General features: G+C 39.7%; 1 protein-coding gene across 1 annotated transcript; it reads right to left on the bottom strand.

Annotated features, from left to right (window-relative positions):
• LOC101839654 (zinc finger protein 431-like) lies at positions 1-25,903 on the bottom strand. The gene is made up of 4 exons (XM_021228914.2): positions 25,547-25,903; positions 2,679-2,805; positions 2,420-2,480; positions 1-1,276 (listed from the first exon to the last, which is right to left on the bottom strand). The coding sequence occupies exons 1-4, from the start codon at positions 25,589-25,591 to the stop codon at positions 67-69; spliced, it is 1,443 nt and encodes a 480-aa protein (XP_021084573.2). The 5' UTR covers positions 25,592-25,903; the 3' UTR covers positions 1-66.
• Between the last annotated feature and the right edge of the window lie 573 nt (positions 25,904-26,476).

Here is a 26,476-nt window from a genome sequence, read left to right as displayed (position 1 = left end):
TATTGGACAACAATGCTTTATTCATCAACCAATAAGACAAACACATACACAGAACATTCCTCATCACTAGGGGTTCCTTCCAGTATGGGTTATTTTATGCCTTTGAAGAGTACTGTGATGAGTAAAGACTTTACCGCACTGATTACATTCATAGGGTTTCTCTCCAGTATGGGTTATTTTATGCCTTTGAAGAGTACCATGGCGAGCAAAAGCTTTACCACACCGATCACAATCATAGGGTTTCTCTCCAGTATGGGTTATTTTATGCCTTCGAAGAGTATCATGGCGAGCAAAGGCTTTTCCACACTGATCACATTCATAGGGTTTCTCTCCAGTATGTGTCTCTTCATGCATTTGCAGATTACTACGCTGCCCAAAGGTTTTACCACACTGTTTACATTCATAGGGTTTCTCTCCAGTATGGGTAATTTTATGCCTTCGAAGAGCACTGTGATGAGCAAAGGCTTTACCACACTGATTACATTTATAGGGTTTCTCTCCAGTATGGATTATTCTATGCCTTTGAAGAACACTGTGATAAGCAAAGGCTTTACCACACTGATCACATTCATAGGGTTCCTCTCCAGCATGTGTCCTTTCATGCATTTGCAGACAACTATGACATGCAAAGGCTTTACCACACCGATTACATTCATAGGGTTTCTCTCCAGCATCTGTTGTTTCACGCATTTGCAGATAACCAGGATGTGTAAAGGCTTTACCACACTGATTACATTCATAGGGTTTCTCTCCAGTATGTGTCCTTTCATGCATTTGCAGATGACTGCGTTGTCCAAAGGCTTTACCACACTGATTACATTCATAGGGTTTCTCTCCAGTATGGGTTATTTCATGTCTTCGAAGAGTACTGTGATGAGCAAAAGCTTTACCACACTGATTACAATCATAGGGTTTCTCCCCAGTATGGGTTATTTTATGCCTTTGAAGAGTACTGTGACGAGCAAAGACTTTACCACACAGATTACATTCATAGGATTTTTCTCCAGTATGGGTTATTTTATGCCTTCGAAGAGTACTGTGATGAGCAAAGACTTTACCACACATATTACATTCATAGGTTTTCTCTCCAGTATGTGTCCTTTCATGTCTTTGCAGGTGTCCACATCGTGCAAAGGCTTTACCACACTGATTACATTCATAGGGTTTCTCTCCAGTATGAGTTGTTTCATGCCTTTGAAGATGGGTGTCATGTGTAAAGGCTTTCACACATTGAGTATTCACTGAAGGTTTCTCTGCAGTTTGACTTTTTTCATTCCTGCAAGGATGATTGGCACATGTAAAAGCTTTACCATATTCAATGCATTGTTGAATGTTTATATCTATATGAATTAATTTCATAGTTTGGTCCAATTGTAAAGAAGAATCAGATCTTATAGTTCTATCACTGTGTTTACATTCATGTTGTTCCCCTTCATTTAGGGTTGTTTTGCATCTTTGATGATACCTGTGGTGGCAAGGTACTTTACTACATGCTCACATTTACAGAATCTTTTTTCTATATGAGATTTTTCACATATTTAAAGAGAACTGGAAAAACTCAGAGCTTTACCAACCTTATTGTATTCATAAGTTTTCCTATGATATGTGAGTCATACTACATCTGCTAAATGAACTAGGACAAACAGAAGTGTTCACGCAGTTCTAGTAACTCATAGGGCTTTCTGCAGTATGACTTTGTTGATGTATTAATAATGAAGCTAGAAAACCAATTACTTCTACACTTGAATCAAGTTAAACAAGTATACTCAATGTGGGGACTGACACATATCTTCTAATTGTTCTGAGGGAGACATGTTATATTTTTCCATATCCTATGCTCATATGGTTTGCATTCACAGTGACATATGATATACATAGTAAGGGAAGATAACAAATAAACATTTTCTACTCTGAATTCACATTGTGACTTTCTGTTCTTCATAGACTTGTTGTATAGGGATTAAGGTTTCTCCACAACTGCCCCTTGACTTTTATTTCTAACTACCCCTACACTAAGCTTAGTGCACTCACAACATGGATATTAGTTATACTAGCTTATGGACTATTTGCTTATTAGAAGGTTTTGAAGATTTATTTATCACCTCTTCAATGCATATACCTTTTGTAATATGAGTGGTATGAAATATATGGATTGAAAGTTCTACAGCATAGTTCGTATGCTACTATGATTCAAATTATATCAGTTAAGGCATTGTTTCCTTGTCTTCTTTCTTAAAAGAATGCTATGCAAATGCAATTCACCTACCTGAAATTGAGGTATATTGTTTTGTGAGAATTTAACAATCATCAATGCACTTTAAGTTGTGCTTATTTATACTGTTGCTTTTGTTTAAAACTTTCAGGACACATTACAATTACATCAGAGACACACTTGTGTCATCTTGCACATGAAAATTACCTTGCATTTCTTCTAGAACTTTGATAATATTCTTCAACATGATGGTTCTCCCAATTGTATCCTACAATATAGTATCAGAAATGGATGTTATATTATTGAGATTGTGCAAAATTTAAGTTATTATCTTCAGTGAACCTTAGAACCATGCCTAATTTATTCACCTCATTTTTCTTCTTTCTCAATAATATTACAGAAGAGCATCAATAACTAAGGAATAGATGCCACTTATTTTAAAATGTGAAGGATAATTCAGTCTTACCTATAGCAGTGAGATTCCTGTAGGTCTCTAGCATCACATCTTTATAGAGTTTCTTCTGAGAGGGATCCAGTAAAGTCCACTCTTCCCAAGTGAAGTCGATACACACATCATCATAGGTCACTGCATTCTAAAATATCCCATACATGTGTACAACAGAAAACATGATACTGACAACATTGTAAATGTATAATTCACTTCTTTGACAGTATAGTCATATAATTCTGGTGCTCGCCACACTTATTTGATGACATAGACATTATAATGCAATCACCAAATCAATTTAGAAGGAAACTGTATAGGAGGTTCATCTCTGTCATTTCCGTACCCTTTTGATCGAATATCACCTTGGAAGAGATTAACTACCAAAAAGAAAAATAAGACGGACAAACTGCGTGTATTGGCTCACACCTTTAACCCCAGGACTCAGAAAGCAGAGGCAGCTGTATTTACTACTGAGTAAAATGTCAGACTAGTCTATGCAAGCAGGTCCAGGACAACCAGAAGAATATATTGAGACCCTGTTTTCTATGCAAAAAATTGGTCAAACAAATAAAAAAGGATAGAAAGCACTCAGAGGTTATATATTGAAATTCCTACAAAGAATTATATATTCATTCCAGTTCTATATTCATTTTTCAGAAACCTGAAGTGCCCTAATTTAAATTGTAACATCAGCAACAGAGAAACTGCAGGCCTTAGAACAACTGGTACAGGAGCAGTTGTTCTTGGAATTCTCCTGTATTTGTTATTAAAAAGAAATCTGGAAAATGGAGAGTGGTAACACATCTAAGACCTGTTAATAAGGTGATTCAGCCAATGAGCTTTCTACAGCCTGGAACTCCTTTGCATTCTTTATTACCTAAATGATAGCTTCATATAGTTATTGATTTCAAAGATTGTTTTTTCACTATACCTTTACAAGAAAAAGACAGAAAAATTTGACCTCATGGTGCCAATTTATAATAATTCTAAGCAAGTTAAGAGATATAATTGGAAGATTCTCCCATAGGGAATGTTAAATAGCCTCACCCTGTGCCAATATTTTGTGCATCGGCCATTGGAAATGATACATAAGCAATTTCCTCAATCTATAGTTTACCATCAGATGGATGACATTGTACTATCTCATTCAAATGTAGGTGTTCTCGAAAGAATGTTTGAAGAAGTTTTAAAAAGTTTGCCTGTGGGGATTACAAATTTCTCCTGAAAAAAAAAATACAAAGAGGAGCTTCTATCAATTACTTAGGATATAAAATAGTTCCACAAAAAATTAGACTGCAAAAGCTGCAAATTAGGAGAAATCAATTGCTGACTCTTAATGACTGTCAAAGATGGCTAGGAGACATTTCCTATCTTTGGCCCATTATTGGGGTACACTGTGATGAACTGGGTTATTTTCTCAAAGCCTTAGACAATGAAAAGGACTTAAATAGTCCCAGGAAATCACAAGCGGAAACTGAGAGAGAATTGGCTTTGGTGTATAAGAAACTACAGGATGTACATGTGAGTCCAAAGCTTGATTACACTTTGGTTATGTTAGCTTCTAAGCATTTTCCTACAGTAATATTAATGCAGAGGGAAGATATTATCTTAGAATGGATCTTTTATCACATAAACAGAGTAAAAAATTTAAAACTTATGTGGAAAAGGTCTCTGAGTTGATTCTAAAAGGAAAATTATGACCTCATCAATTAGCAGGCACAGACACAGCAGAAATGGTAATATCTTTTACTAATGATGAAACTGACAAATTATGGGCAGAAAGTGAACCTTGGCAAAGAGCTTGCAGTATTTTTTGGGGAGAGATTAACCAAAAGCAAGATGATTAAATTTATAAAGCAAACTAACTGGATCTTTCCTCACATTGTATGGGGAACATCAATATCTGGAGCCTCTACATTCTACACTAATAATCGGAAAACTTAAATAAAGTGGCTCAAGCCCTTATGATTCTGTCCAAAAGTTAGAATTATGTGCCATTCTCATGATATTAATGGATTTTACAGAACTTCTCAACATAGTTACTGATTTGTAATATGCAGAAAGAGTTGTTTTGCATATTGTAACTGCTGAATTTATATCAGATGATACAGAGTTTACTGTATTATTTATTCTTATTTATTCAGTTACAAGACATAATCAGGAATACACACACACACACACACACACACACACACACACACAACCTGATCCCATATGGATCTGTCAGGCCATCTAGCACAAGGCAATGATGAGAAATTGATCAAGTATTGATAGGAAATGTGCTGGAGGCCTCAGAATTTTATTTTAAAAATATCATTTCAGTAGCAAATGTTTGAGAAATGATTTTTCCATCACTTGGAAACAAACCAAGGAAATTATAAGGAAATGTCCTACTTGTTCATTGTATAACCAAATTCAACTACCTTCAGGAAGTAACCCAAAGTGTACTTAAGGGAATGAAATATGGATGTGTCCCAATTTGGAAAATTTGGAAAATTAAAATATATACACCACACCATTGATACCTATTCAGTTTTTAATGGGCTACAAGTTTGAATTCAGGAAAGGCTGATTCTGTAGTCATATATTCATTAGAAGTTATGGCCATCATGGGAATACCTGTAAAAATTAACATGGACAATGCCCACCATATGTAAAATGGAACAGGATTTTTGCTTATTACAATATAAAGTATGTTATAGGTATACCACACAATCCTATAGGGCAAGTGGTTATAGGTAGATTAAATTGAACTCTAAAGAATATTCCAAATAAACAGAAAGGGGTAATAAAGAACCCCCAGAAACAGAATACATAATGTTTTATTAACTTTGAATTTTCTAAATACTAAAGAGAAAGGAATGCTAGCTGTAGAGAGACATTGGATAATAGAAAAAAACTATGGAATTAAATTAGCCTATGTACTTTAAAGATGTGTTGACCTCAGAATGGAGACCAGGATGTGTTACATTAGGGAAGGTGCTTTGCTTGTGTTTTCACAGGTGAAGAAAAGCTATGCATACCATCACCATGGATGAAGATTAGATTTGAAAAAGAGATATCCCTTATTAAAAGAGGTGATTGTTCATCAAACAGCATGGCCGCTCAATCTAAACTAACTTTAAAAATAACAAATGCTTTTCATTTATGTCAGACATAACTTGCCATTAGGGAGACTCCACAAATTTAGGGTAGGACAAGGGTTTTGCTTTTCTTCTTTCAGAAGAATGAAGGCATCAAGGCAAGGAATCTGAGGACCACTGTGGGAACACCAGACCTTGAGCAGAGACCCACTTCCCCTTCTGCCTGGGAGTAGGCAGCTGTAAGAACATGTTTACTAAAAACAATACAATGCCTGGGGGCATTAAGTTCCTGGAAAAGGCCTGCCCGCAGAAACCACCCTGAGCTCGACCTTGTCCAAAGACTAACTGCCTCTTCTGCCACGCCCAGATCAGTTTCTGGGGGGAGAGCAGAACCAGCCAGGGGAGAAGAGAGAGCAGAAGCTTCTCTGGTGGGAGCCTTTCTTAGGAAGTTTTCTTGAACCTTTTTGGAGCCTGCTTAAAGTTTTCTTTACATCGTTGAACGAGTCTCTGTGTTGTCAATCCCCGACACCCTCCGCACGTTCTCGGACACAGGCCGCGCAGCAGACGCGACAATTGGAGGTCCTACCGAGATCATGAAAGCGAGGTACGTGGACTGGGTCGTCCCTTTTGCCAGCCAGGGACAGATGGAGGAAAATAGGAAAAGAAACAATGGGAAATAGTCCCTGGAAGTTTAAATTACAGTATCCCGTAAAAAAGTTGCTTGAAGAACAGGGGACTACAACCATGGCAGGCTTTTTAAAATGGATTGAACGAGGGAGCCCATGGTTCATTACTGGGGAAGGCTTAAATGTCCCAGATTGGGAGGATGTTTGCTATGATATTCAGAGAGCCGGGTGTTGGCGGCATACGCCTTTAATCCCAACACTCAGGAGGCAGAGATAGGAAGGAATGAGGCCATCCTGGTCTATAGAGCAAGTTCCAGGACAGCCTCCAAAAGGATAGAGAGAAACCCAGTCTCAAAAAAAAAAAAAAGAAATGAAAAAGAAAAAGGGTAAAATAAGAAATATAAAAAATCTCCAGTCTTTCGCCTGATCCACTGAGGTCAGGAAAGTAAAGGGGAACTGAGAGATCTAAAAGGCTAGCCAGTAAGGCTATGTGGATGTGTTAAAAAGGGGTACCAAGATAGGGGTACCGGAGTAAATCTCCAGGCCTTCGCCTGACAAAGGTCAGGAAAGTAAGGGGACCCTGAGAGATGGCCCTCAGTTGGAGGGGGGGGATTGGATTAAATCTCTAGGCCTTAGCCTGACACTAAGGGGAACCCAGAGATTGCCCTCAATTGGAGGGTGGATTGTGTAAATCTTAAGGCTTTTTGCATGAGGGAATATCCTGGGTCGAAGAGTGGATTGAAAATGGGTGAATAGCCGGGCGTTGGCAGCACGCGCCTTTAATCCCAGTACTCGGGAGACACAGGCAGGCAGATCTCTTGAGTTCAAGGCCAGCCTGGTTTACAGAGCAAGTTCCAAGACATCCTCCAAATAATACAGAAAAAAAATTGGTAACAAGCTGGGCAATGGTGGCACACGCCTTTAATCCCAGCACTTGGGGAGGCAGAGGCAGGCGTATCTCTGTGAGTTCGAGGCCAGGCTGGACTGACAGCCTCAAACAATACAGAGAAACCCTGACTTAAAAAAAAATGGGAAAAAAATTTGTAACAGTAAAAAGGTACTGGTATTAAGTAAAGAAAAAGAAAAAGACAAAGGTATATAGAATGGAAAATTTTGTTTACCTTTAAGTTCTATTTTGTGAGTCATCTCTAAAAACTTATGGCCAAAAGCTTGGCCTCTCCACCTCACATCTACAGAGTTACAAGGAGTAGGTACAGCTGTACCCCATGACTGTAGCTCAAATGGAGGAATGATAGAGAACATACAGGACTTTTTAACCTCTTAGTTCAAGGATTGGCTGGAGTTGTTCTTTTACATAGATTTCAATTAAGGAAGCTTCATTGCAACAGACTAATCATGACCTAGGGAAAAAGGATGACTGAAAGATGCATGTATGTTCTGAATGTATGGTGTGGCCACACCGGTATGTATGAAATGTGATTGTGAATGCGTGAGTGTGAACTGCTTATATGATTAAAAGGATACTTAAATCCCTTCAAAAATAGTTAAAAAGCTACCTAGATTGCTTTAAATATAGCCAAAAGGAACATCCAGCCAGTCTGTTAATGTTTTAACAGAAAAATTTAAGATGCAAATGAGGCCTTGTCAGCTAGTGAGAGCTCTACAGGTTAGATTGGGAAAGACTGCTCACAGACTTCAAATAATTTTCAAAAGTTATTTGGACACAGTATAGTTTACAATCTTTGAGTGATTTTCAGAAGTTTTTGGGAAATATTTAATGGATGTGTCCTTTTTAATGGGCATCTACAAGTAATCTAAGTAGTAATCCCAATTTACCTAGATAGTCAACCAAGGAGGGTAGACAAATCCTTCTACTGTTATGGTCCAGCTTCAACAGTTCAAAAAAATTTTTTTAGAAAATAAAAAAGGGGGAATAATGTCCCCAGTCCCCATATGACTCATCAAATAATACACTCCTCATTTAAAAATTTTATAATGTGAATGCCAGTGAGCTTCAGACAGATTCTGGCATGATGGAACTTGAGCAACCATTGCTCAGGTCAAATGGAGACACCCATGCACTAAACAGTGGAGAAGACCCTAATTTGGGGTCGAGGGCATGTTTGTGTTTTCTTGTAGGAAAAGAATAAAAGCTTCGGCATGGAGCAGAGAAAAACTGGACCTGAGACCATGGGAGCCTACCTAAGCCAGTTTGAGTGAGATCTCCTAAATCAGTGTTCCTGACCCTTGCTGTCATCGAATCTAGAGCCCAAGAAAGAAAGAAAACAGTCGGTTCGAGATTTCCAGTTTCTCAACAGACCTGCTGCATCAACCTTCCGGACCCATGAGTTTTCATCGTGAAGCCAATAGAGAAAAAAGGACCCATTTAAAACATTTGGACATTCGTATGGACTGTGATGAGGGGCAAAAGCCTCTTTTCAGTAATTGAACAGGACATGGTCACTTGAAATATCAGACTTGATGGTTCCTGTTTCTGGAATCACGACTAGGCCAGTGTATTTTTCTAGAGAGATGCAACTTGTCCTAATGCGACAAAAAGGAGACTTTGACTCAAGTCGCATAATCAGCTGACGTTGAATCAACAAACTGCATCACCACAGGAACAAATTGGTGCTCTGTGGATAGTGCAACAAGCCTATTGTTCATATTTTTCATAATGCTACATGTGTAACATCAATGATTGTACCTAATGTATCTGTGCAAGTGCACTTTCTAAATGCTTTCCTGAGCAGATCTTGGAACAATTGTAAACTTCATCAAATTGTAAATGTAAATCACATGCGGGTTACCCTTGTAACAGAATGTAAATCACGTGTGGGTTACCCTTGTAACAGACAAAGGCTGGTAGAATGTTATGGCCCAGATCTGGTGATGGGTACAGTGATGGAGAGGCGCTATGTCAATGGGGGTCCTGGAAATGGTGGCAGTGGCGGTAGGCATTCTGGCTTTATGCCGGGCTCAAACGTGCCTTGTTCCAGAGGCAAGAGATCCGTAACCAAGTATTGCTTAGCCTAGCCCATGGCAATCCCGATAGCCATGAAGGTTGGTTACAGATGATTTAAAGTTGGGGTGCTCTGATGACGGGCCACCTGTGGGGAAGACCCCTCCCGCCTAAGACAGGGGTTCAAGGTCCCCCAAGGACGGGAAAGGGAGGGTGACCCTACTTGACCTAAGCCAGGAGTGCCTCATTTAAAAATAAAAAGGGGTGAATTGTGGGAACACCAGACCTTGAGCAGAGACCCACTTCCCCTTCTGCCTGGGAGTAGGCAGCTGTAAGAACATGTTTACTAAAAACAATACAATGCCTGGGGGCATTAAGTTCCTGGAAAAGGCCTGCCCGCAGAAACCACCCTGAGCTCGACCTTGTCCAAAGACTAACTGCCTCTTCTGCCACGCCCAGATCAGTTTCTGGGGGGGAGAGCAGAACCAGCCAGGGGAGAAGAGAGCAGAAGCTTCTCTGGTGGGAGCCTTTCTTAGGAAGTTTTCTTGAACCTTTTTGGAGCCTGCTTAAAGTTTTCTTTACATCGTTGAACGAGTCTCTGTGTTGTCAATCCCCGACACCCTCCACACGTTCTCGGACACAGGCCGCGCAGCAGACGCGACAGACCACTGCATAAGTGAGACATCAGAAGGAAAAGGACAAGTCATCCAGAAAAAAAAACATTCCAAGAAAATGAGTAAATTGGTCTATTAGTATATCATATTTCCAACAGGATAAAATTTCATAAAATTTCCCAAATGTTTCTTTCTTCTCTTCCCTACAGACATATAGTGCAAATGGTCTTTCTGTAGTCCCAGTTCAATTAAAAATTAAAGCTGGCTTTGGAGTTGGGAACATGGCTTTCTCCTTCTCTAAACCCAAGCATGCTTGTTAAAGCAAAATCCAAAATCTCTGTCTCATATAAGAAGAACCACCTGATATAGGACAGAAGAAAAGTAAAAATTAAGGGACTATTGTACTGCCACTAATCTCATACTCCTTTGGTTTTAACTGTTTAAAAGATTTTCTTGCAGCATAAATATTATCTCTAAATTTATTATATATATATGTATATATATATAAGTTCTCATGATATTAATGGCCATATAGAGTAATAATTGAAGGAAAAGGCTTCAGTTAGCTTCCTGTGCATGACTTCAGGTTTGAGTTTCTATTGGGTAATTAGGAATTAAGTTTTTGTACTCTGGATGTATATAACAAAAATTGATCCTTTAACTTCTTTGAGATCTGCTGCATATGACATTTAAAATGTTTAAGATTTTGCAGTGAACCAAGACTGTCTAACAGTGACCTTTGATTTCTCCAAAAGGATGATGGGGCCCCACAATGACAATCCCACCAGGACTATGATAATATGACTAAGCTGGAAAAAAAATCACCTAAAAATTGGCCTTGGACTACAAACTGCTCAGGACAATTTAGAGGTGGCTAGATGAGATGATCGAGCTTCACAGACTACTATAGCCAGGACTTGAGAAAAGTCCTGTACTTTCCCATTATGCAAAGAGTGATACAAATGATACAGCCACCTCTCCCAGGACTTGAAAATTAACCCAAATTTTTCTTTTCAGGATTCCCTTAAGATGACATCATCCCAAAAAAGCAGGAAGTAAATTTAGGAATATGATGCCCACATTCCCAAGAGGTGGGGTGGGTGGTTTTTGGTCATTCAGTGGGTTATGGATACTTGTCATTGTCTAGGGAGGTTGGTTAAAAGTTGTTATTGGTAATGGTCAGGATAAAGCTGAAAAAGGGGGATTAGATTCTGGTTCTTGTTTTGAAAAAAAAAGTTGTGTGTCTGTGTCTGTGTGTGTGTGTGTGTGTGTGTGAGAGAGAGAGAGAGAGAGAGAGAGAGAGAAAGAGAGAGAGATCTAAAGGTAGGTTACTGAATCTATTTTGAAAAGAAATAAGGGAGATACAGAAATAGGATAGAAAGGTGGATTATTAAATCTCATTTCAAACCAATAAAAGCAACTACTAGCTTTAAATATTTTATATTGACCTGGATTTTTTTCTGTAATGATACAAAGTAGATATTATTTTTGTTAGAACATACTGTACATACATTATTAATCTTGCTTAAGGTATGGTACCTATGCAATTCATTTAACAATGTAATGCAAATTTTAGCAATTGAAAGTTATTAACAACTATTTAGGATAATAGGGAAATGCAGGTTAGCAACTAGTCACCTACTACAACCAAACTTATCACATTAGGTATGTTTTCAGGGTCAGACAGAGATAAATTTTAGATAGGTCATCTTCAGAAATCTATAGAGTATAGCAGGTAATATGTTTTAATAACATAGGTTCTCCTTTTTCTTATGATAATGTGACATGTCTGCTCCTGGCAGCACCAATCTACATTGGTGAAGATGATGGGCATTGAAGAAACTCCACATGGAGTTTAATTTATTTGTGGCAAAAGTAAGCCACTGGGTAAGAAAGTGTCTTTGTCTCCACTGCTGACAGTATGCTGTCCAAATTGGACAAGCAGGACACAAAGGACTGCTAGACTTTGACAAGACAAGGCAGGACAGCCCTTGCAAACATCCTGCTTCAGAGAAAAGTCTGTCAGACATGCTAGGCCAAAGATGATTCCACAACATTGTAGAGGAACCTTGGGTGACTGTTCAGGCTGCCAGTTGTTTCTATTATTTCTCACTTTTTTTTTTTTTTTGGAAGTCACTTGCTTGTACTTCCTGTTTGCTCAAGTAACATTTCCTTGTCCAATCTCTGATGGAATTGAAGACTATATTTATAGTTAGAGTTTTCCTTGTTACCAGATTCAGAAAAAAAACCCCACTAAAGTCCTGTGAAGCGTACAAAACTGAGAGACATCAAAGGGTAATTTGGGGTTGGTAATTCACATTAGCATAGAAAGTGAATTAACTACATTTTGAACTTACCAAGATAGGAGAGATATGGAGTATTTTCTCTGAATTTGTCAATCGCTATGGACTAGACATTATTGATGTATTTATTCCCTGTATATATTGCGTATTGTTATTGTAGTTATTTCTACAGTCTTTTTCTGATATTAATTATAACATTCTTTTTTTTTTACTTTTAGACAAAAAGGGGGGAATATTTTGTTTGTTCTCTAACAAATATAGTTTGCTTGAAGGCCGAGGGTGGAGCTAGCCACTAGTTAACCAGAGAGGTCTGGAGTTCTCTACAGACAGAGAAGAAGTGATATGGTTGGTCAGAGGAAGGAAACGATGAGGTGGGAGGAGCTCAGTTTCCTTTTGACTGGGAAGTTGGGAAGGTAAAGTGTGGCTGTGGCTTGCTCCTTTGTCTCTTTGATATTTGACTCTGGGCTTTTATTATTAAAACCTATTAGAAATCATACTACACAGGTCCTCTGCATACCTGCTATGGTTGCTTACTTTGGAGTGTTTGTTGACCTCCCAACTGTAGAAATCATGATATCTCTCACTCTTTTGTCTATCCTTGGGACCCTTTTCCTCCTATTGGGCTACCTTGTTCATCCTTCATATGAGTGTTTGTGCCTAGTCATAATTACACCTTGTTATGCTGTGTTTTGTTGATATCCCTGGGATGCCTATTCTTCCTGAAGGGGAACAGAGTAGCAATGGATCTGGGAGAATGGGAATTAGTGGGTACTGGAAGGAATGGAAGAATGGGAGGCTGAAGTTGGGTTATACTGTATGAAAGAAGAATAAATACAAAGAAAAACATTAAAATGTATTTAGTCTAATGATCCTCATAACATATAACAGTCCAAACAGTGCAAATGTCCAATGTCTCTTCTGATACTCAAGACAATCTCTTGACTGTCACTTCTTGTAAAATCAAGAAAAAAATTAAGCATTTCCAACACAGGATATATTCCCATTCAGAAAAAGAAGAATATGGCTATGTTCCAGCCCCTAACTAAGGCAGACCTCCCCTGCTCATATGCATGTCACTCCAGCCAGAAGAACAGGTAGGCAGGCCAGCAGCCCATGAAACTTATATACTCCTACATTCCCACAGGCACATTCCCCCCCAACCCTACAGCTACCACCCCCAAAGCCATGTCCCAATCCCCAAATCAGATGACTATTCCCAATCCTTCTTCCTTCACCAGTGTGTTGCAGCTTCCAACTTGGGTGGAGACCCCTTGATCAAACAAAGGACACAACTTTGACAGAAGTAATATAGGCCACCTGCCTACAGACTTCCCCCCACTCTCTTGGTGCCCCTCCCCCTCTCATTTTTTCAATCCCAAACCTGGGGAGATACTCCCTGCTGGAACAAAGGCAACATCTACTGCAAGATTTCCAGGCCCACAGATCAGAAAACCAGAGAGCAAAAAGAAGCCAAGTAACAGAACATCCATCCAAAAAAGGCAAACTGAGAAATCAGCACCTAGATCCACAATCACTTCAAACCCAGATAACTGGATACCAACATAAGAACACAATCAACAATGCATCACTACCATATTCCAGCTAATCTACTACTGCAGAAAGCCCTGAATATTCCAACACACTTGAAGCACAATTAATTTAAGACCAACTTTATAAAGAAATGATAGAGGTCCTTAAAGAGTAAGTGAATGAATTCCTTCAAGAAGTGAGGGAAAGGATGAATGAAATATTGGAGAAAATTAGTAAACCTCTTAAAGAAAGCAAACAGTTGATGGAAATGAATGAATCTGTTCAAGACCTAAAAATGGAAATAGAAGCAATGTAAAAGAATGCAAGCTGAAGGAATTCTGGAAGTGAAAATCTAGGTAATTGAACAGGATATAGAGAGGTAAGCTTCACCAAAAGAATATAAGAAATGGAAAGAGAATTTCAGGCTTTGAAGGTATGATAGAAGAAATGGATATATGAATCAGAAAATGTTAAATTTAAAATTTCCTGAAGCATAAGCATAACATCCAAGAAATCTGGAACACTACAAAATTACCAAATCTAAGAATAATAGAATAATAAGAATAGGAGAAGAATTTCAGCTCAAGAGCCCAGAAAATATTTTTTAAAAAACCATAGTCAAAAGTTTTCCTAACTTAAAGGACACAGAACACAGTGTACATTATCAACTAAGCAGGGCTCATAGGGGCCCAGAGACTGAAATAGCAATCATGGAGCCTACAGGGGTCTGCACCTGATTTTATGCATATGGTTGTGTAGTTTGGTGGTTTTTGTTGTTGTTGTTGTTGTTTGTGAATCCTAAGAGTGGGAGCGAGGCTGCCTCTGACTCTTCTGGCTGCTCTTAGAACTCTCTTCTTCCTACTAGGTTGCCATGTCCAGCCTTGATAATTTGGGTTGTGCCTAGTCTTATTGCAATTTGTTCTTCAGAGATCTGTTGCAATCTGGGATGTCTGCTCTATTCTGAAGGGAACTGGAGGAGAAGCAGATCTGGTAGAGAGGAGCAGTGGAGAGGATTGGGAGGAGTGGAGGGAGGAGAGACTACAGTTGGGATATATTGTATGTATGGAGAGAAGAATAAAATTTTTTAAATGAAAGAAAGGAATGTGAATGTAGGGAAGGAAGATTGGACCAACACAAGACTAAAATTTGGTAGGGCAAATAACAAATCCTGTAGCTCTGTCTCAAGCAGGTGGTACGTCATTCTCAAAAGGCTTAAACAGCTCTATCCCTGAAAATTTTCATTCATGTCTCTCCTTGGCTACTTCCACTCCCTGTATGCGGCACTCCATGGCAGATGTCTCATAGCTTAGGTATCTCAACATCCTATCATCTCAAATACAACACTGGCTTCATCTTCATAGCTCCATGCAATGAACTCTCACAGTATCCTCACTGGGCTTTTGATTCTGCCAAACACATACGGCTGCAACAGTGCTTAACTGAAACCACAGAGGAAGAATCTATGATCTATAAATTTTACATTTTTCTTGCTTCCAGAACCAGTACAACATTGGTTAGCCCCAAAATTTGGCTTCTAAGTTGTCATGGATGCTACCACACTTAGACCAGAGTTGCTTCATGCAGATTAAGAATCAAGTTGCCTATTCCTCCCATAAATTGAAGGCTTAGATGGATTCAGTCTTACCCTTAGGGTATCTTCCTAGATTTTAAATGCCAAGAAGGGTTTTCTATTTAATGGTGCTGACATTCTTGAAATGTCCTGCCTCTGCTTCACCTCAGGACTGACATTTGAAACTACCTCATGCTGTTTTCCTCTACAAAACTGATTCTTCATTTCTGCACCACTTTTTTCTTTTCCACTGTGGACCTGAATGAGTCATCAGTAACAAACACCCAACAGAATCAATACTTTGTCAAAAAAATTCAGTCAATTACTTTTTATTCTGTCCTGCTCAATTTTTCAGGGAATGGAGAAAATAAGAATGATTGAGGAACCAAACAGTATACAAATGACCTCTAGCTAAACTTTTCAAGGAGTCTATTTCCCACTTAAACCCTGTGGCCTCAAGCTTCACTTACTGCATTTCTTACAACACTCCTGTATTCCTAGTCCCACAAGAACAGTCAATTAAGCTCTGTGAGTAGCTTTCTGTGACTTTTGCCATTTAAAATTCTAATATATTCCATATTCCTCCGAAAGACACATTCTCACATTCTACCCAGCAACAAAATCTCTTTTTGTTGTTCCACGTTGTGATGTAACTCACTTGTTTTTTGGTGTGATTAAATTCTGTAATCAAAAGCATCTCAGTTTATCTGGCTGATATTGCCAGATCACCACCCATACTTGTGGGAACTCAGGATAGAATCTCAAGCAAGAAACTGAAGGCAAAACCCACAAGGAAACTTTGTTTACTGGCTTTCTCTCTTGCTTAGTCACAGCCTTGTGCTCAGCTAGCTCTCTCATCCACCTCAGGCCCACTTTCTTGCGGGTATTGCAACCACAGTGGAAGAGTCTTTCCACATCAATCATCAATCAAGACAATTACTCACAAACATAGTAACTAGCGATTCTGATCTGGGAAAGCCTCAGTTGATGTTCCCTCAGATGATTCTAGCCTACATTATATTGTCAGCTGAAGCTAATAAAAACAGAGACAATAATATAGGAGAAAAATTTTAAATCAGAAAAAGAATACATTAACCATATCAATCACTTATGCAGAAAAAACCTGAAACATGAAGCTAGCATGGAAAACACAGATATATCAATAAATGAGGATAAGCAAGCCTGTAAGATCAAAATGAGAAAATTAAAACTGTCTCTCCACAGACTCTTCCCAACAACAACAACAACAACAAAGTAAGGTAACTTATAACAAACTAAATTTTCTGGAAAAAAAATGGGGAAGATCAATCATTTTCAAGATAAACAATACATTTAAATGACAATAAAAAGAACAACATAGATGGCACCATTGACCTAACAAGACAAAAAGATATACCTACAAATATATATATCATGGTCCCTTAAACAAGAATGGCAAAATATTAGTGAAAATTGAGCCTTTGGAAATCACTGCCCAGAACTCATTCTATGCACTCCAGTTCTGTCCTTTGCCGATTATAGAAAATGGAGTGGTCGAAGAGAGCTGTTCTGCCAAAGCTGGAGAGATTCACGTGAGGCTTTCTGATGCTTAACTTTGTAGACTATAGTTTTGACTACTAAAAGGATCTCATTCTCTTATGGTAAAGAAATGGATGTCTGTTAGAGGATCACTTAGGCACCATTTTGTTTCCTGTGAATGATGAGTGCCTTAAGTCTGCATCAGACTGAGGAAATGAAAACTTTCCCAGACCAAATGCTACATAGCAGATTTTTAAAGAAACAGTGCATGGCTTGTATTATACACCTAGAGAAAATTGGTTTGCTCTAATTACTTTAGGAGTCACAAGAACTTTTGAAAACAAGTTTATTCCCACATTTTGTATATGTTTGTGTGTAAGAGAGAATACCTTTCATGAGTATACAGGTAACATAAGAGAAAAGAGGGTGTCAGATCCCCTGGACCTGGAACAGCAGGTGGTTATGTGTGGTGATATATTTTTTATGATTTATTAAAGCTTGCCTGAAGATTCAGGCAAGCCAATCACAAGCTATAGAGGTGAGACAGTGATGATACACACCTTCAGTCCCAACAGCCATATTAGATAGCCATAGAGCCAGGCAGTGGTAGCACACACCTTTAATCCGAGGACTCAGAAGACAAGCAGACAGATCTCTGTTAGTATAAGGCCACCCTGAGCTAATGAAATTGATCCAGCCCTAAAGAGAAACAGCTCATACAAAGGTGAGATCTCTCAGAAATTGAGAAGTATAAAAGGAAGAAACAAAGCATCTCATGAAAGATCTATTCTCCAGACATGATGAGGCTCTTTCAGCCTGAGGAAGAAGTAAGAGCTGGTGGCAGCTGCTTTGTTTCTCTGATCTTCAGGTTGAAGTTTAAACCCTAATATCAATCTCTGGGTTGTAATTTTCATGTTACAGCTAGCTCCTATCTCTGACTCCAGACAAGATTTATTATCAGAATACAATAAAAAATCACACATTTCCCCCTTTGTGTCTGAATAAAAAGGTGATGTTTTAACTAACAGTAAAATTATATACAATAGGTATAATAACTATATACAAATATATACAGGTATAAATGAATTATACAACAATGTCAAGTTCATATCTACTTGGTAAATTTAGAGAAAATATTTTATTATCTATCCTATCTTGGTGAGTCCAAGGTGATGTACCTAAATTATTTTCTACCCTAACACACACTCCAAACACCCAACCCAGCTGCCAGTCACCTAGAGTCAATCCATACTTGAAACTCCCCTCACAACCCAATTTTCTGTTCTTCTAAGAGGCTCAGAGGCATCTCCAGCATAATGCTCAGTCATAGGCCAGGACTCAGATTACCCCTATCACTGGAACTGGTTGCAGAATCCTCAATCACCAGACTTGGGCTTGCTGCAACCTCCACCCCCTCCTCACCTCCACTCCACCTGGCTCTAGGGCCAATGTGGGGGGGGGGTTCTCTGCTCAGGAGTCTGTGGGGGGAGAGTAGTGAGTCAAGCAATGGTTTCACACCTCTACCTGCTGTGGTCTCTCCCTCCTCTACTGCTGTAAAGTTCTCCTAGCCCTCAAGTGTATTTTCCCTAGTTTTATTTTTTTTTTTTCTGTTGACCCCAAACTCTGGTAAAATTAAGGGAAATGTAATTATGGTGCTTTGGGTCTGTTTACCCTTAAACCCTCTCTGTAATTTTTCTAAGATGCTTTTGCATTTAGTTAAGCAGGCTTTGGAAGACTTCTAAATGAATGTTTCATTGCATTCTTTTTGAAAAGGCTCTGCTCCCTCCAAACCCACATGACTAGCTTTCTTGCCAAGAATAAACAAGTTTTATCTCTACAAACTCCTACAAAACTAGGAATCTAGGCTCTAGGGGCCACAAGCCCTTGCCACACCAGAATCATGTACCCAGGTATCCCTATTCCTGTGCATTCATATAGAGTTCACTGGTCCCTCCGGGAAACAGCTATGGCAGTCTTGCTCTGTCCCCAGCAAACCCAAAGCAGGGGAGCAGCAACTGACACTTCCTATCTCTACATTTCCTTCACCCAAAAGGGCCAAAATTTTCTCTTCAAGCTGCCTTACCACTTCCTGTCTCCTATCTGTCTTTAGGCCTCCAAGGCTCTATGGTCAGTTAGTGGCTGGCCCCACCTTCTGACTCCAGGCAAGGTTTATTCATCAGAATACAATAAAAATATTACACATTTCCCCTCCTTTTCTCTAAATAAAAAGAAAAGGTTTTAACTAACATAGTAAAACTATATACAGGAAGTACAATAACTATAAACAGAGATATATAGGCAATAATTACATTAACAATGTCTAGTCCATTAGCATTTGATAAATTCCAAGAAAATACTCCATTATCTATCCTATATTGATAAGTCTAAAGTGTTGTACCTAATTCACATTCTATCCTTGTATTAGCAACCCAAAACTATCTTATTTATGTCTCTCAACCTTATACATTTCACAGTTCTTTTGTTAGTATCTTTTCTGAATTTAGTAACTAGGAAAATCATAACTAAAACTACATAGTCTATCAGAGAGCTGAGAAGGAAATAATATTACCTGAGTAAACAGGAAGTGCAGAGCAAACAACTCCAAAACTAAGAAATGACAGAAACATTTGGCTCCTTCTATAATTTAAGGGTTTGGCTGCATGGAGTCTTATACTTGGGACAACATTCCTAGGTTTCCAACGCAGAGCAAGGACCTTCCCTTTAATGGTGCTTAAATCCTTGAAAATCCCTGTCTCTTTTCACCACTGGACTGTCATCTGAAACTTTCTGATGCGGTTTTTCTCAAGAAAACAGACTTTTCCTTTCTTTCTACTTGTTTCTTTTTCACTGTAGAGCTGAATGAGTAATAACCATTGACCATAAGCAATATTTTGTCTAAAGAACCAGGCCATTACTTTTTAATTCTGCCTTACCCCCTTTTTTTTTTTTTTTTTTTTTTTTTTTTTTTGGTTTTTCGAGACAGGTTTTCTCTGTGGCTTTGAAGGCTGGAACCAGCTCTTATAGACCAGGCTGGTCTCAAACTGACAGCAGTCTGCATGCTTCTGCCTCCCGAGTGCTGGGATTAAAGGCACGTGCCACCACCTTCCAGCTGCTACCCACTTTCTTAGGACATGGAGAGAATAAGAAAAATCTGAGGCCAAAATATCACACAAATGAACTCTAGCTAAATTTTTCATAAAATCTTCTGAGCATCTGTGCTTACTTACCAGGCCAAGATCACCTGATAGGACCACAAGGAACAAAACCAGGCTTAGGCTGGAGAGGTTACAGAAAGAAGAGGCTGTGACTGTCTTATTGAGAGCAATCAGACTTTTTATATCTTTATCAGAAACAGAAGACATGTTCATTTCCAGGACCAATAATGTTGTAGTTGCCAAGATACAAAGAAGTTTCCAAGCTATACAGGGTACACAAGATTAATGTCTAAGACCAATTGTCCTGTTAAGTTTCCATGCTTCCTTGACTATAAGGGATCATATAGAGAAAGCTGCCAGAATGTTTCACTGCTTGAGGGAATGTAATAGTCTGTCAGGAACTAGAAGGCACATTGTGCCCCAGGAGCATGGACTTCAACCTGAAAAACCTATGATACATGTCTCCCTAGGCATGTAGGCCAGGCAAACTCCATGGTTCCCATCAGAGCCTATTGCCCACTAAAATCTTATAACCTTAACATCCAATGTCTGTCATTACTCTTAACATTCTTCTCTTTGAGGTCCTTCTAGAACAGCCGATTAAGCTCTGTGAACAACTTTCTATGACTTCTGCCATCTATGTTCTGATATCTTCAACATTTTTTCAAAAGTCAACATTCCCCAGTCATTTGCGGCAACAAAACTCCTTTTGTTCCCTGGAACTAAACTTCACTGAATCACACCATTATGGCTGGTGGTAACTGGAATGTAAAAGCAATCTAATCATGTGTTGCTGAAAGTTGATACACATCCTCATCTTTCTACCACCCTCTAAACTATTTGTAACATTTATAAGACAAACTTGAAAGTGGAATGGTGTAGGGAGAGATCTTACATACCTGTGACCTTTGGGTGTGGTCACAGGTATGTAGAACACACAGGGGATGAAAGAGCTGGGGGGAAGGAGACATTCTATTTTGGGTTCTGGTCAAGTCTCAGAAAGCAGCAAGCGGACCTTTGGTTCCCAACTTTCTTGGTTTCTCATGTAAGTGACTTCTCCCTCAATAAACTATCATAGGACATCCCTACTTTTTGTAGCTTAATATTTCCATGATAGAATGCAATATTCAGAACTTCTAGAAACCAGGCTGTCAGTTTTCCAATCTGTCTTCCCATTGAGCACCAAAAGTAGTGCCCGTGTGTGCACACTGGACAGTAATGTTACAAACATATCCTACCATGCCTGGGCTGCAGAGTCTCCCCCTCCCCAGGAAACCCACACACAGGGAGGTTCAGAGAGCATGGAACACTGCCCAGGACACTATATGGATGAACCACACCACAGTCTGGCTCATGGTCCATACAAATATCAGCAGAAATGACAACTCAGCAGACCTGCTCTGCACCCCCCACACTCACTATGGCATGACTTGTAGTCTTCCTTTCAACTTGCTACAGCAGAGGCAGAGGATAATTCTGGGAAGAACCTGCAAGCTACTTGTCACCAGTACTCCAGATTGTTAACCCTCCCCAGGGTCCCTCATTGGCTAGGGCCATCCAGATGGCCTCAGAATATTAGCAGCTTCCCTTCTGGGTGATCAGAGATGAAATGACTCAGACAGCACAGCCTCCCAGCTCTGCCCTTCCCGCCCAGCAGCAAGGCCTTAGCCTAGACAGTTTGCATTTTAGTAGACATTCTTCACTCTCCTAGAGTACTATCTGTTCCTCATCCAAAGAACAGGGACCTTTGTGTGCACACTCCATCACACACTCAATGTCCAGTGCAGCCAACCCATTACCTCACAGCTGGGAAATCCTAAAGATACAGGTCACATTCGCACAGTGACTACTGTTTAAAAAAACAAAAAACAGGCCACGAATTAGAAAACAATGAGGGCTCATTGTAGGGCTTGGATGCAGGAAAGAAAATGTAGATATGATGTAGCTATAATCTCAAAAAGTATTCAAAATTTGAAACAGTGCTCCAGAGACTAGGGATTTGTATTAGAGCACATCAGAGATTTCTCACACCTTTTCTCTAAGGATGAACATCTTAAACCAAAAAAAGAACAGTTCTGTTATGCAGGGCCACACCACTTTACCCAGATTTCTATTTTGGTTGAACTACTATAACTATAGCAATTTGGATTCAGGATAAGGTCAGACCTTTACCCAGATTCTTTATTGCCTGGGTCTGTGAACCCCAAGAAATGGGCAGTCAGGACATTTATGGATCATCTAAAATTAGTTACATAATCCCACATTGTTAATCTCAACTCTTGCCCTCCTTCTCCCTTTCTGCACTGTGACTTCACCAGTTTGATAGTTGGTCAATGAACTCAATTCTTGCCCAGGTCCCTCTTCACTTACAAGTTTCCAATGAAACCCAGAGAAATTGGAGGTTGTCACTCCTTAACCGATCTATTTTTCCTTTTCACTGACCAGTCAAGGCCCAGACTGGAAAGAGTTGGAGAACTGTCTTCACAACAATGGGCAGTAAAGGCAGTGTTAGGTGTTCAAGGCTATTCTCAATTACATGGCATGAGGCAAGCCTGAGCTACAGTAGACATTTCTCTACACAGAAATCAATAATCAACCTCATTTGAGAGGAAAGGAATGAAACTACTAATGTCCTAGAAACATTTGAGAAGAGAAGCAGAGATAAGGGCAGCAATGTACTTAAAGAAAATATTTTAAAATAATACCAATGAATGATTTTTTAAAAAGATAAAAATGTATTTTAAAATAAATATTGACTTTGAAAAAGTGTAGGTTGTTCCCTAGTAGCAGGAATGTCATTTAATAAGAGACAGGTTGACCCTGACCATATGCATATGTTGGATGCTGGGCTCTGTAAACTGACAGAGTTACAGTCAATGGCCTATTTCTCTGAGCTGACATAACTGTGTCAAGCAGGATAGAATATACCTGTATAGGAGAGTTGCCCAATTGCAAATTCAATATTCATTGGCTCAAGATAAACTTCCAAACTGTATACCCACACAATCTGGTCTGTTATCATTCATGTGATAACAGCATTTAAAATGCTGGAAAATTACAAAAATTACAAAATCATTCCCCCCTACCACAATCAGGTCCTTTTTCATAATGGTAACTCCAGCAGCTGATTACCTACCCTGTTTCCCCTGCAGTATACACAATAAACTATTCCTCCTATTTTGGTCCAAAGGCAGAAGCCATGCTCCACATGCTCCACATTTTCCTATGACTGCATTGGATAGTCTACTACATGACTCAGATGGACAATTTTAAATCTCTGAAGTGGTATAGTCATTTAATTTTTGAAGGCCTAATATAGAAGACAGCAAGGACATTTACCTGGAGATCAACAGACTGGAATCAAAGCCACCCCAGTCAACATAAGATAGCTTGTCTCAGAAACATTTTTTCAAAGAGGATAGAAATGCAGCTGTTCACACTTGAGAGATTAATAAAGAATAATCTCTTTAATGATAGTATGTATTCATCTCTGGCAAATGCTCAAAGAGGACTCAACTTAGAGTTTGCATTTCACAAATGCCATCATCCTTAAGTGTCTTTTAGGTTCACGTCCCAGGTTACACTTTGAACAAATTAGAGACTTAGGCAGATAGGAGAGTTACACAGCAAAGATATTCCCAGAATAAATTCTTAAGTAAACCAGTGAATTGAAAGAGCAGGTCATTCTTCACTGACAGGCAGTGCTGAGGTGAAGGTGGTGGGGGATAAGAAAGATAGGACAAACAGAAGGTAGAAAAGATAAATCTGGAATGGGGAGGTCTTGCACAAGCTATGTCCCATATCAAGTAAGCTTCTTTTTTAAATTTTTATATTTTACTTGTTTTGTTTTGTTTGTTTTATTTAAATTAGAAACAACCTTGCTTCACATGTCAATCCCAGCCAAGACAGCTTCCCATGCCAAGTAAGTTTCTTAAGAAAAATAGCATCTTAGTCAGAAGGTGGTGGCATACACCTTTAATCTCAGGGTACGGGAGTCAGAGGCAGGCAGATCTCTGTGAGTTCAAGGCCAACCTGGTCTACAGAGGGAGTTCCAGGACAGCCAGGGCTGCTACACAGAGAAACCCTGTCTCAAAAAACAAACAAAAAAAAAAAGAAAGAAAGAAAAAGAAACATAGTATCTTATATACTACTTCAAGGGATAAATGGGGAAAAAATGGGGAACTTCTATGAATCGAAAAGAAACTATCATGCAATGGGACAAACTCAGGGAATAGGCTAATTGAACAATGTTGCACAAGGGTAACACAGGCTATCTCAAGATCATTATGGACTAAACACACAGAGGCCTTGGGACTGGTAACCACAGCTCCATATGGTGGGAAAGGTTAAGTTCTCAAGATCTGAAGCAGCCCTCCACTAAGGCTCTGACCCAGAGCATTACTATTGTTCTCCTGGTTTTAGACAAGGCTTTCTGTTTTGCTGTCAATTTACCAGGCACTTAGGGAAATCTCCCAAGTCCTGAGACCCAGACTGTAACTAGTTCTCCCAAGAATGCTCCTCCTCCATGCCTGAGGGCTTAAATGAAAGCCTTGAATGATTAGGTCAGCCCTTAACACAACAGTGTTTAACTTTTCAAATAGTGGTCACCTGATGTCATATTGCCCATCTGGCAGAACTATGCTTTTCTTAAGAAGAAAACTGGAACTTTATTGCTCACCAGACCCTAAATTGGTTGTGATCCTGCAATGTCTGCCTCCTTGAGCAGCTTGTTAGATGCCTTTTCTTTGATATAGGTTTGGGCCTACAGGCTGGTTATAAATTAGGGGTGGCTCCTTTGTAATGGTTTGGAGCCAAATGTCTGGACAGTCCTGGTGTACAATTGTCTATCCTAATCTCTAACAGGTCTCGTTAGCATCTACTTGTCTTTTGGATATCTTAGAGGCAGTTCTCCCTCACCTAAATTCTGCTTTGTGAGATTCACTATCTCCTAAGCATTGATAAATCCTTTATATCACATCATGGCATAGTGCTGGAGTGCTACACAACATATGAGATGCTTTTTACAACCTCCTCAAAATTAACTATAAATGGATCTTTACACAAAAAGGTAAAATGCAAAGTTCTGACCATCTAGAAAGATATTAGGGAAACTAGACCTCTCTGAGTTTAGCGACCTGGTTTTCATGTTGAAATTGACTAGAAAGATGTTTCTACACACAGCTCCCTGCTCCCAGTGCTCTGAGCAGATTCAGCCCACAGAGAAAATTATTCAGAGGTCTGCCCTTGGTTCCAGGGAGTTTCAAAGACCACATAGGACCTCACAGGACAGAAAATCTGGCTGCAGGTTTCCAACCAGATCTTTGTATAACCCACTGCACCAACTCCTGCACTTCACCACTTTCTCCTCCCCATCTGGGAACAGCAGCTGCTCTCAGTGCTCTGAGCAGATTCAGCCCACAGAGCAAAGTTATTCTGAGGCCTGCCGCTGGGTGCAGGGAACTGGATGGTGCAGGACATCACAAGCTGTCACAGGACAGGGAATCTGGCTGCTGGTTCCCACCCAGATCTGGGGAGGACCCACGACACCAGCCCCAGCTCCTTACCTTCTGTTCCTCCCCATCTGGAGACATCAGCCCCTTGTTCACCATATCGTGGTTTCCCAGGTTGCCCAAGCTCTTTGTTCAGTTTCCAGCAGCACAGCACACAAAACCGCTGGCTCCAGCTCCACTACAAAGCCGGTCCTGAAGCCCCCCTGGCAGGAAGGACCCTGCACCACTTCTGACTGGCAGGTCGTCTGGAGGCCCTGATTGGCTAGTCAGGCTTAAGTGACAAGATCACTCCTTTAGGGTTATAGGGTGCTTAAAGACACAGAACAATGTTTCCTGGCCATGCATTTCCCCAGACACAGACCTTTTCCGGATCTGCAGAGATATGCATTTCAATATCACTTGCCCCTGGATCCAATAGCTGACCCTGCTGTCTTTCTGCACTCCATAGGCACCTCCCCTTCTTTCTCCTGGACACAATGTAGCTAGCTAGCTTGCACAGTCCACTATACTATGTGGGGTGGAGTGATTGCTGTCACATGGGTGGATGGATGACCAGAATATTAAAAATTAAAGACAGCTTTTAGGCCACAAAAGATATTTGTTCTGTGACCTCATGGTGAGGTCAGGTAAACTGCATGTAATTTTTAACCTTGTAGCCACAGGGACTTCAGACAACCATGAGAGAAAAGAAGGAACCAGATCACAAACAAGATGACAGGTCTCACAAGACGGCTGGGTGATGGTTTAGACTTTTGATTCCTGAAATTCTTTTCTTTTCAAGGTAAACAAATAGCTTAAGTAGTTATTTGTTTGCAAGTAAGCTTGTTAACACTGTTATGCCCAAGTCACAAAGACCCCCAGAGACCACCCCAGGAGACAGATTCATGAAACTGCAAATGCAAGGCTTTATTATTCAATCCTACCAGTAGGGACTCTATCCAGCAGTTTCCAGAGGGAGTGGCCACCCAGTTCATTGCAGGAGTT

This window comes from Mesocricetus auratus, unplaced genomic scaffold (genome assembly GCF_017639785.1).
Source record: "Mesocricetus auratus isolate SY011 unplaced genomic scaffold, BCM_Maur_2.0 Super-Scaffold_100001, whole genome shotgun sequence".
Lineage (NCBI taxonomy): Eukaryota > Metazoa > Chordata > Mammalia > Rodentia > Cricetidae > Mesocricetus > Mesocricetus auratus.
Note: the sequence above shows the minus strand (reverse complement) of the source record. Positions and strands in the feature narration are given on the sequence as shown.